Source organism: Ambystoma mexicanum, chromosome 3q (assembly GCF_040938575.1).
Source record: "Ambystoma mexicanum isolate Mex_15411 chromosome 3q, UKY_AmexF1_1, whole genome shotgun sequence".
In the NCBI taxonomy this organism is placed as follows: domain Eukaryota; kingdom Metazoa; phylum Chordata; class Amphibia; order Caudata; family Ambystomatidae; genus Ambystoma; species Ambystoma mexicanum.
In genome coordinates this window covers 1,234,473,884-1,234,489,939 of record NC_090926.1, presented here as the reverse complement: position 1 = coordinate 1,234,489,939, position 16,056 = coordinate 1,234,473,884, and the positions used below count along the sequence as shown (strand labels likewise).

Below are 16,056 nucleotides of genomic sequence, written 5' to 3'. Positions count from 1 at the left end.
TGCTTTACTGTGCTGTGGTAAGTGTCTCCATGCTATGCTAAACTATGGTTTGCTATGCTGTGTTTTCCTATGCTGTACTATACTTCCTTATGCTATTGCTCTACTATGCTGTGGTATGTGTCTCCATGCTATGCTACGCTGTGCTTTCCTCTGCTCGACTATAATTTCTTATGCTATTGCTTTACTGTGCTGTGTTGTATGTGTCCACGCTATGCTAATCTATACTTTGCGATGCTGTGCATTCCTAGGCTCTACTATACTTCCTTATGCTATTGCTTTACTGTGCTGTGGTATGTGTCTCCATGCTATGCTAATCAATACTTTGCTGTGCTGTGCTTTCCTAGGCTCTACTATACTTCCTTATGCTATTGCTTTACTACGCTGTGGTGTGTGTCTCCATGCTATGCTAAACTATGGTTTGCTATGCTGTGCTTTCCTAGGCTCTAATATACTTCCGTATGCTATTGCTTTACTGTGCTGTGGTATGTGTCTCCATGCTATGCTAATCTATACTTTGCTATGCTGTGCTTTCCTAGGCTCTACTATACTTATTTATGCTATTGCTTTACTATGCTGTGGTATGTGTCTTCAGGCTAGGCTAATCTATACTTTGCTGTGCTGTGCTTTCCTAGGCTCTACTATACTTCCTTATGCTATTGCTTTACTATGCTGTCGTATGTGTCTCATTGCTATGCTAAACTGTGGTTTGCTATGCTGTGCTTTCCTAGGCTCTACACTACTTCCTTATGCTATTGCTTTCCTATGCTGTGTTATGTGTCTCCATGCTATGCTAAAACATTGTTTGCTATGCTGTGCTTTCCTAGGCTCTGCTATGCTTACTTATGCAATTGCTTTACTATGCTGTGGTATGTGTCTTCATGCTATGCTGATCTATACTTGCTATGCTGTGCTTTCCTAGGCTCTACTATACTTCCTTATGCTATTGCTTTACTACGCTGTGGTGTGTGTCTCCATGCTATGCTAAACTATGGTTTGCTATGCTGTGCTTTCCTAGGCTCTAATATACTTCCGTATGCTATTGCTTTACTGTGCTGTGGTATGTGTCTCCATGCTATGCTAATCTATACTTTGCTATGCTGTGCTTTCCTAGGCTCTACTATACTTATTTATGCTATTGCTTTACTATGCTGTGGTATGTGTCTTCAGGCTATGCTAATCTATACTTTGCTGTGCTTTCCTAGGCTCTACTATACTTCCTTATGCTATTGCTTTACTATGCTGTCGTATGTGTCCCATTGCTATGCTAAACTGTGGTTTGCTATGCTGTGCTTTCCTAGGCTCTACACTACTTCCTTATGCTATTGCTTTCCTATGCTGTGTTATGTGTCTCCATGCTATGCTAAAACATTGTTTGCTATGCTGTGCTTTCCTAGGCTCTGCTATGCTTACTTATGCAATTGCTTTACTATGCTGTGGTATGTGTCTTCATGCTATGCTGATCTATACTTGCTATGCTGTGCTTTCCTAGGCTCTACAATACTTATGATACTGCCTTACTGTGCTGTGGTATGTGGCTCCATGCTATGCTAAACTATGGTTTTCTGTGATGTGCTTTCCTAGGCTGTACTATACTTCGTTATGATACTGCTTTACTATGCTGTGGTATGTGTCTCCATGCTATGCTAATCTATACTTTGCTATGCTTTCCTAGGTTCTACTATACTTCCTTATGCTATTGCTTTACTGTGCTGTGGTATGTGTCTCCATGCTATGCTAATGTATACTTTGCTATGCTTTCCTGGGCTGTACTATACTTCCTTATGATATTGCTTTACTGGGTTGTGGTATGTGTCTCCATGCTATGCTAATTTTACTTTGCTATGCTGTGCTTTCCTAGGCTCTACTATACTTACTTATGCTATTTCTTTACTGTGCTGTGGTATGTGTCTCCATGCTATGCTAATCTATGGTTTGCTATGCTGTGCTTTCATAGTCTCTACTATACTTCCTTATGCTATTGCTTTACTGTGCTGTGGTATGTGTCTCCATGCTATGCTAAACCATGGTTTGCTATGCTGTTCTTTCCTAGGCTCTACTCTACTTCCTTATGCTATTGCTTTACTCTGCTGTTGTATGTGTCTCCATGCTATGCTAATCTATGGTTTGCTATGCTGTGCTTTCCTAGTCTCTACTATACTTCCTTATGCAATTGCTTTACTAGGCTGTGGTGTGTGACTTTATGCTATGCCAAACCATGGTTTGCTATGATTTCCTAGGCTCTACTATACTTCCGTATGATATTGCTTTACTATGCTGTGGCATGTTTCTCCATGCTATGCTACGCCATGGGTGGCTATGGTGTGCTTTCCTAGGCTCTACTATACTTCATTATGCTATTACTTTAATATGATGTGCTATGTGTCTCCATGCTATGCTAAACTATGCTTTGCCATGCTGTGCTTTTCTAGGCTCTACTATACTTCCTTATGCTATTACTTTAATATGCTGTGGTTTCTGTCTCCATGCTATGCTAATCTGTACTTTGCTATGCTATGCTTTCCTAGGCTACACTATACTTCCTCATGCTATTGCTTTACTAGGCTGTGGTATGTGACTTCATGCTATGCTAAACCATGGTTTGCTATGCTGTGCTTTCCTAGGCTCTTCTATACTTCCTTATGCTATTTCTTTACTGTGCTGTGGTATGTGTCTCTATGCTATGTTAATCTATGGTTTGCTATGCTGTGCTTTCCTAGTCTCTACTATACTTCCTTATGCTATTGCTTTACTGTGCTGTGGTATTTGTCTCCATGCCATGCTAATATATACTTTGCTATGCTGTGCTTTCCTATGGTCTACTATACTTCCTTATGCTATTGCTTTACTGTGCTGTAGTATGTGTCTCCATGCTATGCTAAACTATGGTTTGTATTCTGTGCTTTCCTAGGCTCTACTCTACTTCCTTATGCTATTGCTTTACTGTGCTGCGTAATGTGTCCCCTTGCTATGCTAATGTATACTTTGCTATGCTTTCCTAGGCTGTACTTAACTTCCTTATGATATTTCTTTACTGGGTTGTGGTATGTATCACCATGCTATACTAATTTATAATTTGCTATGCTGTGCTTTCCTAGGCTCTACTATACTTCCTCATGCTATTGTTTTACTAGGCTGTGGTGTGTGAATTCATGCTATGCTAAACCATGGTTTGCTATGCTGTACTTTCCTAGGCTCTACTATACTTCCTTATGCTATTGCTTTACTGTGCTGCTGTATGTGTCTCCATGCTATGCTAATCTATTGTTTGCTATGCTGTGCTTTCCTATGCATACTTCCTTATGATGTGATATGATATGGCATTTATAACGCACCTATACACAAGTGTTTCAAGGCTATTGCTTTACTATCTTGTGGCATGTGTCTCCATGCTATGCTAATCTACACTTTGCAATGCTGTGCTTTCTAGGCTGTACTATACTTCCATAGGATACTGCTTTACTGTGCTGTGGTAAGTGTCTCCATGCTATGCTAAACTATAGTTTGCTATGCTCTGTTTTCCTATGCTGTACTATACTTCCTTATGCTATTGCTCTACTATGCTGTGGTATGTGTCTCCATGCTATGCTACGCTGTGCTTTCCTATGCTCGACTATAATTTCTTAAGCTATTGCTTTACTATGCAGTGGTGTGTCTCCATGCTAAGCTAAACCATGGCTTGCTATGCTGTGCTTTCCTAGGCTCTACTATACTTCCTTATGCTATTGCTTTACTATGCTGTGTTATATGTCTCCCTGCTATGCTAAACTATGGTTTGCGGTGTTGTGCTTTCCTATGCTCTACTATACTTCCTTATGCTATTACTTTTCTGTGCTGTGGTATGTGTCTCCATGCTATACTAATCTATACTTTGCTATGCTGTGCTTTCCTATGGTCTACTATACTTCCTTATGATATTGGTTTACTGTGCTGTATGTGTCCACGCTATGCTAATCTATACGTTGCGATGCTGTGCTTTCCTATGGTCTACTATACTTCCTTATGATATTGTATTACTGTGCTGTGATATGTGTCTCCGTGCTTTGCTAAACTATTGTTTGCGATGCTGTGCTTTCCTAGGCTCTACTTGCTCTACTATACTTCCTTATGCTATTGATTTACAATGCTGTGGTATGTGTCTCAATGCTATGCTAATCTATACTTTGCTACGCTGTGCTTTCCTAGGATGTACTATACTTCCTCATGCTATTGCTTTACTATGCTGTGGTATGTGTCTCCATGCTATGATAAACTATATTACATATGCAGTGCTTGACTAAGCTCTACTATACTTTCTTATGCTATTGCTTTACTATGCTGTGGTATGTGTCTTCATGCTATGCTAATCTATACTTTGCTATGCTGTGCTTTCCTAGGCTCTACTATACTTCCTTATGCTATTACTTTACTATGCTGTTGTATGTGTCTCCACGCTATGCTAAACTGTGGTTTGCTAGCTGTGCTTTCCTAGGCTCTACTCTACTTCCCTATGTTATTTCTTCCCTATGCTGTGGAATGTGGCTCCATGGTATGCTAAAACATTGTTTGCTATGCTGTGCTTTCCTAGGCTCTACTATACTTCCTTATGCTATTGCTTTACTATGTTGTGGTATGTGTCTTCATGCTATCCTAATCTATACTTGCTATGCTGTGCTTTCCTAGGCTCTACTATACTTCCTCATGCCATTGCTTTACTGTAATGTGGTATGTGTCTCCATGCTATGCTAATCTATGGTTTTCTATGCTGTGCTTTCCTAGGCTGTACTATACTTAGTTATGATAGTGCTTTACTATGCTGTGGTATGTGTGTCCATGCTATGCTAAATGATGGTCTGCTATGCTGTGCTTTCCTAGGCTCTACTATACTTCCTTATGCTATTGCTTTACTGTGTTGTATGTGTCCACACTATACTAATCTATACGTTGCAATGCTGTGCTTTCCTAGGCTCTGCTATACTTCCTTATGATATTGGTTTACTGTGCTGTGGTATGTGTCTCCATGCTATGCTAATCTATACTTTGCTGTGCTGTGCTTTCCTAGGCTCTACTATACTTCCTTATGCTATTGCTTTACTATGCTGTCGTATGTGTCTCCATGCTATGCTAAACTGTGGTTTGCTATGCTGTGCTTTCCTAGGCTCTACTCTACTTCCTTATGCTATTGCTTTCCTATGCTGTGTTATGTGTCTCTGTGCTATGATAAAACATTGTTTGCTATGCTGTGCTTTCCTAGGCTCTGCTATGCTTCCTTATGCTATTGCTTTACTGTGCTGGGGTATGTGTCTCCATGCTATGCTAATTTATACTTTGCGATGCTGTGCTTTCCTATGGTCTACTATACTTCCCTATGCTATTTCTTTCCTATGCTGTGTTATGTGTCTCTGTGCTATGATAAAACATTGTTTGCTATGCTTTGCTTTCCTAGGCTCTGCTATGCTTCCTTATGCTATTGCTTTACTGTGCTGTGGTATGTGTCTCCATGCTATGCTAATCCATACTTTGCTATGCTGTGATTGCCTAGACTCTACTATACTTATTTATGCTATTGCTTTACTATGCTGTGGTATCTGTCCCCATGCTACGCTAATCAATACTTTGCTGTGCTGTGCTTTCCTAGGCTCTACTATACTTCCTTATGCTATTGCTTTACTGTGCTGTGGTATGTGTCTCCATGCTATGCTAATCCATACTTTGCTATGCTGTGATTGCCTAGACTCTACTATACTTATTTATGCTATTGCTTTACTATGCTGTGGTATCTGTCCCCATGCTACGCTAATCAATACTTTGCTGTGCTGTGCTTTCCTAGGCTCTACTATACTTCCTTATGCTATTGCTTTACTGTGCTGTGGTATGTGTCTCCATGCTATGCTAATCTATATGTTGCTATGCTGTGATTGCCTAGACTCTACTATACTTATTTATGCTATTGCTTTACTATGCTGTGGTATCTGTCCCCATGCTACGCTAATCAATACTTTGCTGTGCTGTGCTTTCCTAGGCTCTACTATACTTTTTATGCTATTGCTTTACTGTGCTGTGGTATGTGTCTCCATGCTATGCTAATCTATATGTTGCTATGCTGTGATTGCCTAGACTCTACTATACTTATTTATGCTATTGCTTTACTATGCTGTGGTATCTGTCCCCATGCTACGCTAATCAATACTTTGCTGTGCTGTGCTTTCCTAGGCTCTACTATACTTTTTATGCCATTGCTTTACTGTGCTGTGGTATGTGTCTCCATGCTATGCTAATCTATATGTTGCTATGCTGTGATTGCCTAGACTCTACTATACTTATTTATGCTATTGCCTTACTATGCTGTGGTATCTGTCCCCATGCTATTTTAATCAATACTTTGCTGTGCTGTGCTTTCCTAGGCTCTACTATACTTCCTTATGCTATTGCTTTACTGCGCTGTGGTATGTGTCCCCATGCTATGCTAATCTATACTTTGATAACTGTGCTTTCCTAGGCTCTACTATACTTCCTTATGCTGTTGCTTTACTGTGCTGTGGTATGTGTCTCCATGCTATGCTAATGTATACTTTGCTATGCTTTCCTAGGCTGTATTATACTTCCTTATGATATTGCTTTACTGGGTTGTGGTATGTGTCAACATGATATGCTAATTTATTCTTTGCTATGCTGTGCTTTCCTAGGCTACACTATACTTCCTCATGCTATTGCTTTACTGGGCTGTGGTGTGTGACTTCATGCTATGCTAAACCATGGTTTGCTATGCTGTGCTTTCCTAGGCTCTTCTATACTTCCTTATGCTATTTCTTTACTGTGCTATGGAATGTTTCTCCATGCTATGCTATTCTATGATTTGCTATGCTGTACTTTCCTAGTCTCTACTATGCTTCCTTATGCTATTGCTTTACTATGCTTTGGTGTGTGTCTCCATGCTATGCTAATCTATACTTTGCGATGCTGTGCTCTCCTACGCTCTACTTTACTTCCTTATGCTATTGCCTTACTGTACTGTGGTATGTGTCTCCATGCTATGCTAATCTATGCTTTGCTATGCTGTGCTTTCGTAGGCTCTACTATACTTCTTTATGTTATTGCTTTAGTGAGCGGTGGTATGTGTCTCCATGCTATGCTAAACTATGGTTTGCTATTCTGTGCTTTCTTAGGCTCTACTATACTTCCTTATGTTATTGCTTTCGTGAGCGGTGGTATGTGTCTCCATGCTATGCTAAACTATTGTTTGCTATGTGGTGCTTTCCTAGGATTTACTATACTTGAATATAATATTTCTTTACTGTACTGTGGTATGTGTCTCCATGCTATGCTAATCTATACTTTGGTATGCTGTGCATTCCTAGGCTCTACTATACTTCCTTATGCTATTGCTTTACTGTGCTGTTGTATGTGTCTCCATGCTATGCTAAACTATGGTTTGCTATGCTGTGCTTTCTTAGGCTCTACTATACTTCCTTATGTTATTGCTTTAGTGAGCGGTGGTATGTGTCTCCATGCTATGCTAAACTATGGTTTGCTATGTGGTGCTTTCCTAGGCTCTACTATACTTCCTTATGATATTGCTTTACTATGCTTTGGTGTGTGTCTCCATGCTAATCTATACTTTGCGATGCTGTGCTCTCCTATGCTCTACTTTACTTCCTTATGTATTGCCTTACTGTACTGTGGTATGTCTCTCCATGCTATACTTTGCTATGCTGTGCTTTCGTAGGCTCTACTATACTTCCTTATGTTATTGCTTTACTTTGCTTTGGTATGTGTCCCCATGCTATGCTAAACTATGGTTTGCTATGCTATGCTTTCCTAGGCTCTATCATACATCATTATGCTATTACTTTAATATGCTGTGGTTTGTGTCTCCATGCTATGCTAATCTATACGTTGCTATGCTGTGCTTTCCTAGTCTCTACTATACTTCTTTATGCTATTGGTTTACTATGCTGTGGTATGTGTCTCTGTGCTATGCTAATCTGTACTTTGCTATGCTGTGCTTTCCTAGGCTCTACTATACTTCCTTATGCTATTGCTTTACTGTACTGTGGTATATGTCTCCGTGCTATGCTAATCTGTACTTTGCTATGCTGTGCTTTACTAGGCTCTGCTATACTTCCTTATGCTATTGCTTTACTGTGCTGTGGTATGTGTCTCCATGCTATGCTAATCTATACTTTACTATGCTGTGCATCCCTAGGCTCTACTATACTGTCTTATGCTATTTCTTTACTGTGCTGTGGTATGTGTCTCCATGCTTTGCTAAACTATGGTTTGCTGTGCTGTGCTTTCCTAGTCTCTACTATACTTCTTTATGCTATTGGTTTACTATGCTGTGGTATGTGTCTCTGTGCTATGCTAATCTGTACTTTGCTATGCTGTGCTTTCCTAGGCTCTACTATACTTCCTTATGCTATTGCTTTACTGTACTGTGGTATATGTCTCCGTGCTATGCTAATCTGTACTTTGCTATGCTGTGCTTTACTAGGCTCTGCTATACTTCCTTATGCTATTGCTTTACTGTGCTGTGGTATGTGTCTCCATGCTATGCTAATCTATACTTTACTATGCTGTGCATCCCTAGGCTCTACTATACTGTCTTATGCTATTTCTTTACTGTGTTGTGGTATGTGGCTCCATGCTATGCTAATCTATACTTTGCTATGCTGTACTTTCCTAGGCTCTACTGTACTTACTTATGCTATTGCTTTACTATGCTGTCGTGTGTGTGTCCATGCTATGCTAATCTGTACTTTGCTATGCTGTGCTTTCCTAGGCTCTACTATACTTACTTATGTTATTGCTTTACTGTGCTGTGGTATATGTCTCCGTGCTATGCTAATCTGTACTTTGCTATGCTGTGCTTTACTAGGCTCTGCTATACTTCCTTATGCTATTGCTTTACTGTGCTGTGGTATGTGTCTCCATGCTATGCTAATCTATACTTTGCTATGCTGTGCTTTCCTAGGCTCTACTGTACTTACTTATGCTATTGCTTTACTATGCTGTCGTGTGTGTGTCCATGCTATGCTAAACTATGGTTTGCTATGCTGTGCTTTCCTATGCTATTTATCGTGGTCTCCACTATTTCTGTTCAGACAAGCGAGCAAGCCCTAAAAATGATGCCTCCCACTTCCTGTAGTTGTGATCTCCTGACAGGTAAAAGGTTGTAGTCTCCCCCTTGTTGAAAAAGGCCGGTCTGGATCCAAAAAACGTTGCCAAATACAGACCCATTAATGTTCCTTTCTTTTGAAAGTCGTGGATCGTGCAGCCACAATACAGACCCACATTTTACATCCTCGTCAATCACTGAAAGTGCCCCCCTAGGTCTTCAGAGCCAGATGCTGGGCTACATGGACAGGAGCAAGGCCGGCCTATTCATACTTCTTGACTTATCGGCGGCTTTTGATTTCCGGGACCATGTAAAACTCCTTGCCACATTGTCGCGGCCACTGCTCCCCATTAGCAGTGGTCGAAGTGAGCGGGAGCGGTGCGCCTCTACTTTAAAAAAAAGGTTTTACTGCTCCTATACTTTTATTTTAAAAAGAAACTGTTCCAGAACGGTTTCGTTTTAAAATAACAGTGTAGGAAGAAGTTGAAACGTGCACTTTCAGTGCACTGCACAGGACGTTCCCTTAGACATCAGTTGCATGTGTTTGAGGGTTTGTATTGTGTGTGGGAGGCGGTGTGGTGATGGAGTTTTTGGGGAGTGGGTCAGGCTAGCAGGAACCTAGTTCCAATACTTCTATTCGTACACTTTGACGGCTGCCCATTAGCAGTGACGTGGCTGGACTCTTTTCTGTCAGGCAGAATGTCTAGAGTTTGCTGGGCCCAAGCATCCTCGGGCCTATATTGTCCACCTTTGGAGTGCCACAGGGAGCTTGCCTGTCCCCTACACTTTTCAAAATGTATCTACGCCCTTTGTGTGACATTCTTGATAAAGCAGGAGTCAAGTTCATTAATTATGCTGACGACACTCAGCTATTGGTGGAACTGAGCGGTGATCACACCGAGGATTCAAAAACGGTACAGAACATCCACCTGATCACAAAAGATTGGATGACACAACACTGGCTCTGTCTTAACAGTGGAAAAAATGTTGATTTTTGGATCCCCACAAGCAAGGCTGAAACTGGGGCCGGCATACACAGACTTTACAATTGATGGTCATTGCGTAACATTTTTAGATCAGGTTAAAACCCTTGGGGTGACCATGGATAAATCCTTGAGCGCTGATACACACCTACCCAATATCATAAAAAAATCACAATACCCCCTTAAACTCCTCAGATTAGTTAAGCCATATGTGACCAATAAGAACTGCGAGACCTTGCTCAGAGGCGATAGTTATGCCTCAAATTGACTACTGTAACGCCTTGCTAGCGGGAGCAAGTACAAACTGCATACATAAACTCCAGGTTTTTCAAAATGATGCAGTTCGCATCATCAAAGGCGTAGCTGGACGAGAACATATAACTAAGGCTAGGAGGGAACTTCATTGGCTACCAGTTAATCACAGGATCTCTTGTAAGATCCTGACCCTGGCACACACATGTTTATATGGACATGCTCCTAGTTACCTGAAAAACGTTCTTACCACCCCAAGCCTTAGGGAGATCAACTCGATCCAACAACACCCTTCGCCTCATCTGCCCAATGATCAAAAGAAGCCGGGTAGAGGTCGCTCTTTCCAGGTTCTGGCTACTCTAGCCTGGAACGACCTCCCAGTAGAACTGCACTTAGAGAAGAACCCCCAAACTTTCCGGAAAAGGCTAAAGACACGTTTATTTGAACAAATAGACTTCCTTATGCCTCATGAATATTTCTGTGCCCTTCATGTTTGCTAGCCTCTCCCCTGTACATGGTTTGTTAGCATTGGCTGTCTGTTGTCTTTCGGTATATGTGCGCCCTGATGCCTGCGGGCTATGGTGCGTTATAAGTGCAACATAACATAACATTCTATGCTCTACTTTGCTATGGTATGTGTTCCTATGCTGTACTCTCCTACGCTAAGGTATGCTTTTCAGGTCTATGCAATGGTACGCTTTGATATGCTTTGATGCACTGCGCTTGGGTGTGCTATGCTATGTATTCATATCCTATTTGTTCCTATTCCAAGCTATACTGTCCTAGACATGCTATGCCATGCTTTCCTATGCTGAACTTTGCTATGCTATTGAAAGTGTTCCTATGCTATCCTATTATAATCTATGCTTTGCCAGGTCATGCTATGCTATCCTATGCTGAATTTTGATATGCTATTAAAATCGTTCCTATGCTAATCTTTGCTTTGCCAGGTCATGCCATGCTTTCCTATGCTGTGCTTAGATACGCTATGGTATGTTTTCATATGCTATGCTTTCCTCTCCTAAACTATGCTTTCTTACACTATGCTATGATTGCCTTTATTCTGTGCTATGCTAACCTATGATAAGTGGTATGCCTCTGTGCTTTCTGAGGCCACGCCATGCGCACTTCCTATATTGCTTTGATATGCTATGGTAAAGGCTTCTATGCTATTGCATCCTATGCTAAACTATGATTTGCTTATCCAGGCTTTACTGCGTGTTCATATACTATGCCGTGCTTTGGTATATTGAATGCGTTCCTAAGCTATGCTTTCATAGACATGCTATGCCATGCTTTCCTGTGCTGACCTTTGCTATGCTATTGAAAGTGTTCCTATGCCATGGTATTCTTTGCTAATCTACTCTTTGCCAGGTCATCCTATGCTTTGATACGCTGTGCTATGGTATGTCTTCATATCCTATTCTTTACTATTCCAAACTAGGCTTTCCTAGACATGCTATGCCACGCTTTTCTATGCCGACCTTTGCTATGCTCTTGCAAGTGTTCCTATGCCATGGTATTCTTTGCTAATCTACTCTTTGCCAGGTCATCCTATGCTTTGATAGGCTGTGCTATGGTATGTTTTCATATCCTATTCTTTACTATTCCAAACTAGGCTTTCCTAGACATGCTATGCCACGCTTTCCTATGCCGACCTTTGCTATGCTCTTGCAAGTGTTCCTATGCCATGGTATTCTAGGCTAATCTACGCGTGGCCAGGTCATGCTATGTTGTGCTATGCCATGTTATGCTGTATTCCCCATCGTGTGTACCATTCAGAGGCTGGTGATTCAGTGCCCCCTCTCTTGTGTGCTATGACGTGCTGTGATGTTTTCCTTTGTCATATTATCCTATGCTATGTTAGATCTTTTGCTATGCTGTGCTCCTATGCTAGGGTATACCTTGGTATGCTATGCTTTGCTATGTTGTGTTAGCTATAGCGTGATCTACTATGCTATCCGTTGCTATGTTATGCTATGGTGTGCTAAAATTCAATATACTGTAGTCCTATGCGAGGGTTTGGCATACTCTGGCGTGCTATGCTTTGATATGTTAGCTATGCTGTGGTATGATATGATAGTTTATTTATATAGCGCCTATACACAATGTTTCAAAGCGCTTCAAGGCAAGGGAGAGAACAAGGGAAAATACAATGACATTCTTACAGGCCATGAACAGTAAGGATGCTATGGAATGGGATCCTTTGTTATGTAATTCTATGCTATCTTTTGCTATGCCGTGGTATACTTTGGTGTGCTATGCTTTCCTATGGTATTAGTGATGCTATGGTATGCAGTGCTCTGTTATCCTTTGCTATGTTATACTATCGTGTGCTAAGCTGTGCTCCTGTGCTATACGTTGGTAGGCTATGCTTTGCTATGGTATTTTAGTGATGCCAAGGTATGCAGTGCTGTGTTATCCTTTGCTATGCTATACTATCGTGCGCTATGCTGTTCTCCTGCGCTATACTTTGGTAGACGCTATGCTGCGTTATGCTATGGAATGTTATGCTTTGCCATGCCCTGCTGTACTCCGTGCCATTCATAGGCTGGTGATTCATAACTTCAGTGCCCCCTCGCTTGTGGTCTAGATTTTGCAGAGCCCGTGATTGCAAACTCATGTGGTCCAGCTTTTCCCTGAAAGCTGCTGACTGTGGGAGGAAGTCCTGCCGGGGAGGGGAGGGCCCTGCTTGGAAAGACACAGGGAGAGGGGGTGGGGAGGCAAAGCAGGGCAGGGCCCTGTGCTGTCTGGATTTATCAGTTCAAGCCTGGACTCTGTGAGGGAGACTCGGAGCCCTGGACCCAGCCTCGGCTGCCCTGCCTGCTAGCCCGCCCGCTTTCCTCTGATGGGGCTCACACCGTGCTAGAATGGACGTTTGCCAACGACCAGAAAGACGTCTGGGAATGATCGAAGGACTTGTGCCCTTCGTGGAATGTTGGGCGATCAATCGAAGGCTTGGGTGACCATCAAAGCTTGTTCTGGGGGCGCCCGGCCATCTCCTGCCCTGCCGCCACTGCTCCCAGACCCCTGGCACAACAAAACCCTTGGAAGTTCTCAGCACGGATGAGATGGCGGGAGCCGATTGGGCAGTCTCTGCGATGATGGTGGGAGCGTATCCTACCGGGACCATGGGCACGGCACGAGCTCGTTCGGCGCTGGTGCCAGCAATGCTGCCAGCCATTGGCCGAAACTGCCACCAATGAATGATGCCAACAACCATTGCAGGATCTAATTGGGCCTTGACATTGGAGTTGGCGGGAGCACATGGAACAGATCCTGGTGATTTTGGGAGCTTGAACACCGATGCCGCCAGTGGGTGGAGTTTATTGAGTATTGGTGGCAACGATTGCAGATTCTAGTGGGGTCTTGACATCGGAGTGGGCTGGAGCTTAATGAACACAGATTCCGATGATGGTGGTAGCTCATTGTACACCAATGCCGCCAGTGGGTGGAGTTTATTGAGTATCGGTGGCAACGATTGCGGATTCTAGTGGTGTCTAAACATCGGAGTGGGCAGGAGCTTAATGAACACAGATTCCGGTGATGGTGGTAGCTCATTGTACACCGATGCCGCCAATGGATGTACTTTATTGACCGCTGATGCTGCCAATGGAATGAGTTCAATGAGCATTGGTGTTAACGATTGTGGAATTTAATTGGACATTGGAGTTGGAGGGAGCTCATGGAACACTGATTCCGGTGATGTTGGTAGGTTATTCAACGCTGATGCAGCCAAAGGGTGGAGCTTATGGAGTGCGGGTGGGAATGATCGTGGAATCTAATTAACCTTTGACATCAGAGTTAGTAGGATTTCATTGAAGAGACTTTTTGGGTGTTGATAGTTCGTGGAATGCTGATGCGATCAATGGCTATAGCTCGTTAAGCATTGATGCGGCTAACGGCTTTGTGCCAATGATTGTGGAATTCAATTGAACTTTGGAGTCCGGTGAGGACAGTAACTTATTGAACGCCAACGGCTGGAGCTCATTGAGCGTTGAAGCTGCCACGGTCTGCAGTCTTATTCGACACGGGATTCAAAGATGGAGGAAATGTATTTAACACTGATGTGATCCCATTGAAGCTTGATTCCAGCAATCCTCTGAGCTCATTGATTGTTGGTGCCAATGAATTTAACATTTTGTTGGATGTCGACCTTGGAGGCAAAGGGGGTTTAATAAACTGAGATTCTGCTGATGACGGAAAGCTGATGCCGGCTGTAGTTTATGGGACACGTCATTCAGCCAGGATGGCCGCTCTTTCAATGCTGATTCTGCCAATGGATCTTCCCATTGAAAGAGGATTCACTAATCACCGGGCTCACTGAGTCTTGACGCCATTCGACGTTGACATCGGAGACGGGGAGAGTTTACTGGACACCGAATCTGGTGATGGCTGTGGCTTATTGGACGCTGATGCCGTCAATGGCGCAAGATTTTTGGACAGAGAATCATGATATTGGGAACTTGTTGAGCGCAGACACTGCCAGGATGATAGCCCATTAAGTGCACATTCCACCATTGGTGGGCATATTGTGTGCCGATGCCTGCTATACTGGCAGTTTGTTCTACTGGGATCTCACCAATGGTGGGAATTTTTAGTACAATGAAATTGATGATAGCCTAAGCCTATTGAATAGAAATTGCAGCTGCTCATTGGATGTTGTAATCGACGATTGGTTGATTATAGAAAGCTGGTGCCAGTGTCGAGCTTATCTGATGCATAAGCGGGCACGTGATGTACTAGAAGAGTTGGCAAGACCAGCACAGGGAGTGAAGCGGAATGGCTGGTGTTTGCCCAGGTGATGGGCGGTGTGGCGGTGCTGTCCCAGAGAGGGGATGACGGCACTCGGTTGGCCACGAACCCGCTCTTTTGCCCGAAAAGAGCCCTGCTGTTCCAACCAGCCAACTGCCACAAGAATGGGGCGCGGAAGGCGGAGCCTGTTTGGAGAGAGGCCATCGCCCACTCGGGCTAGCCGCCACAGCCTGGATCTTGATTCAAGCTGGGGCGTGGCACTCAAGAACTACCGGCCACGCTGCTTGACTGCTGAGCCAAGAGTCCCTGTCAAGGTAAGTGTAGGGTCATTAATAAATATATATTCACCACTGGAAGGGGTTTGGTCTCTTAACTGGTCCATAAACGTTTTATGCTATTGTTGAACAACATAGTTTTGTTTCACATTTGGTCCGTGTGCTAATATCCTGTTTCTGGAGTAACGTCCGGGCGTTAGGTTGCAAGTTTGACGCCCGGTTCCTGGACGGATGTCAGAATCTGACGTTGGCTTCAGGGAGGTGTGTCCTAATCTGACGTCGGCTTCCTGGAGGCATGTCACAATCTGACGTGTTCATGGACGGGAGAGTGTCATGAAAAGAATTTGGTAATTTATTACAAAGCCTGGATCCCAAGACTGAAAATCTTTTATCTCCTCTCATCTGACAGAGTTTGAGGGATGAATAGTCTGTCCTCCTGAAGTATCCCGCAGGAAGGCACTACAGCGGTCCAAGTGACCAGTCACTACGCCTCCTACTATAACTGCACGCTTCTCCAGTGGCATGAAGGAGTAAACTCCATGTAGCCACCTGATGTTAAAATAACATCCTTTAGAAATGGCTCTCCCTTTTAGACGCTGTTGTAAATAACAAGCCTTTCTACCACGCGGTATAATGATTCTCACTTTACCACCTCGGAGCTGCTGAGCCAGCCCTGCCGGGATTGGAACCTCTGACC

General features: G+C 43.0%; 1 protein-coding gene across 1 annotated transcript in view; it reads left to right on the top strand.

Moving 5' to 3' along the window:
• Nucleotides 1-13,080: 13,080 nt before the first annotated feature.
• RGL3 (ral guanine nucleotide dissociation stimulator like 3) overlaps nucleotides 13,081-16,056 on the top strand; it is a 577,979-nt gene continuing 575,003 nt past the window's right edge. The window contains exon 1 of the mRNA XM_069604164.1: nucleotides 13,081-15,398. Within this exon, the coding sequence (XP_069460265.1) occupies nucleotides 15,168-15,398 (231 nt within the window). The 5' untranslated portion in view covers nucleotides 13,081-15,167. The remainder of the gene's footprint in view (nucleotides 15,399-16,056) is intronic.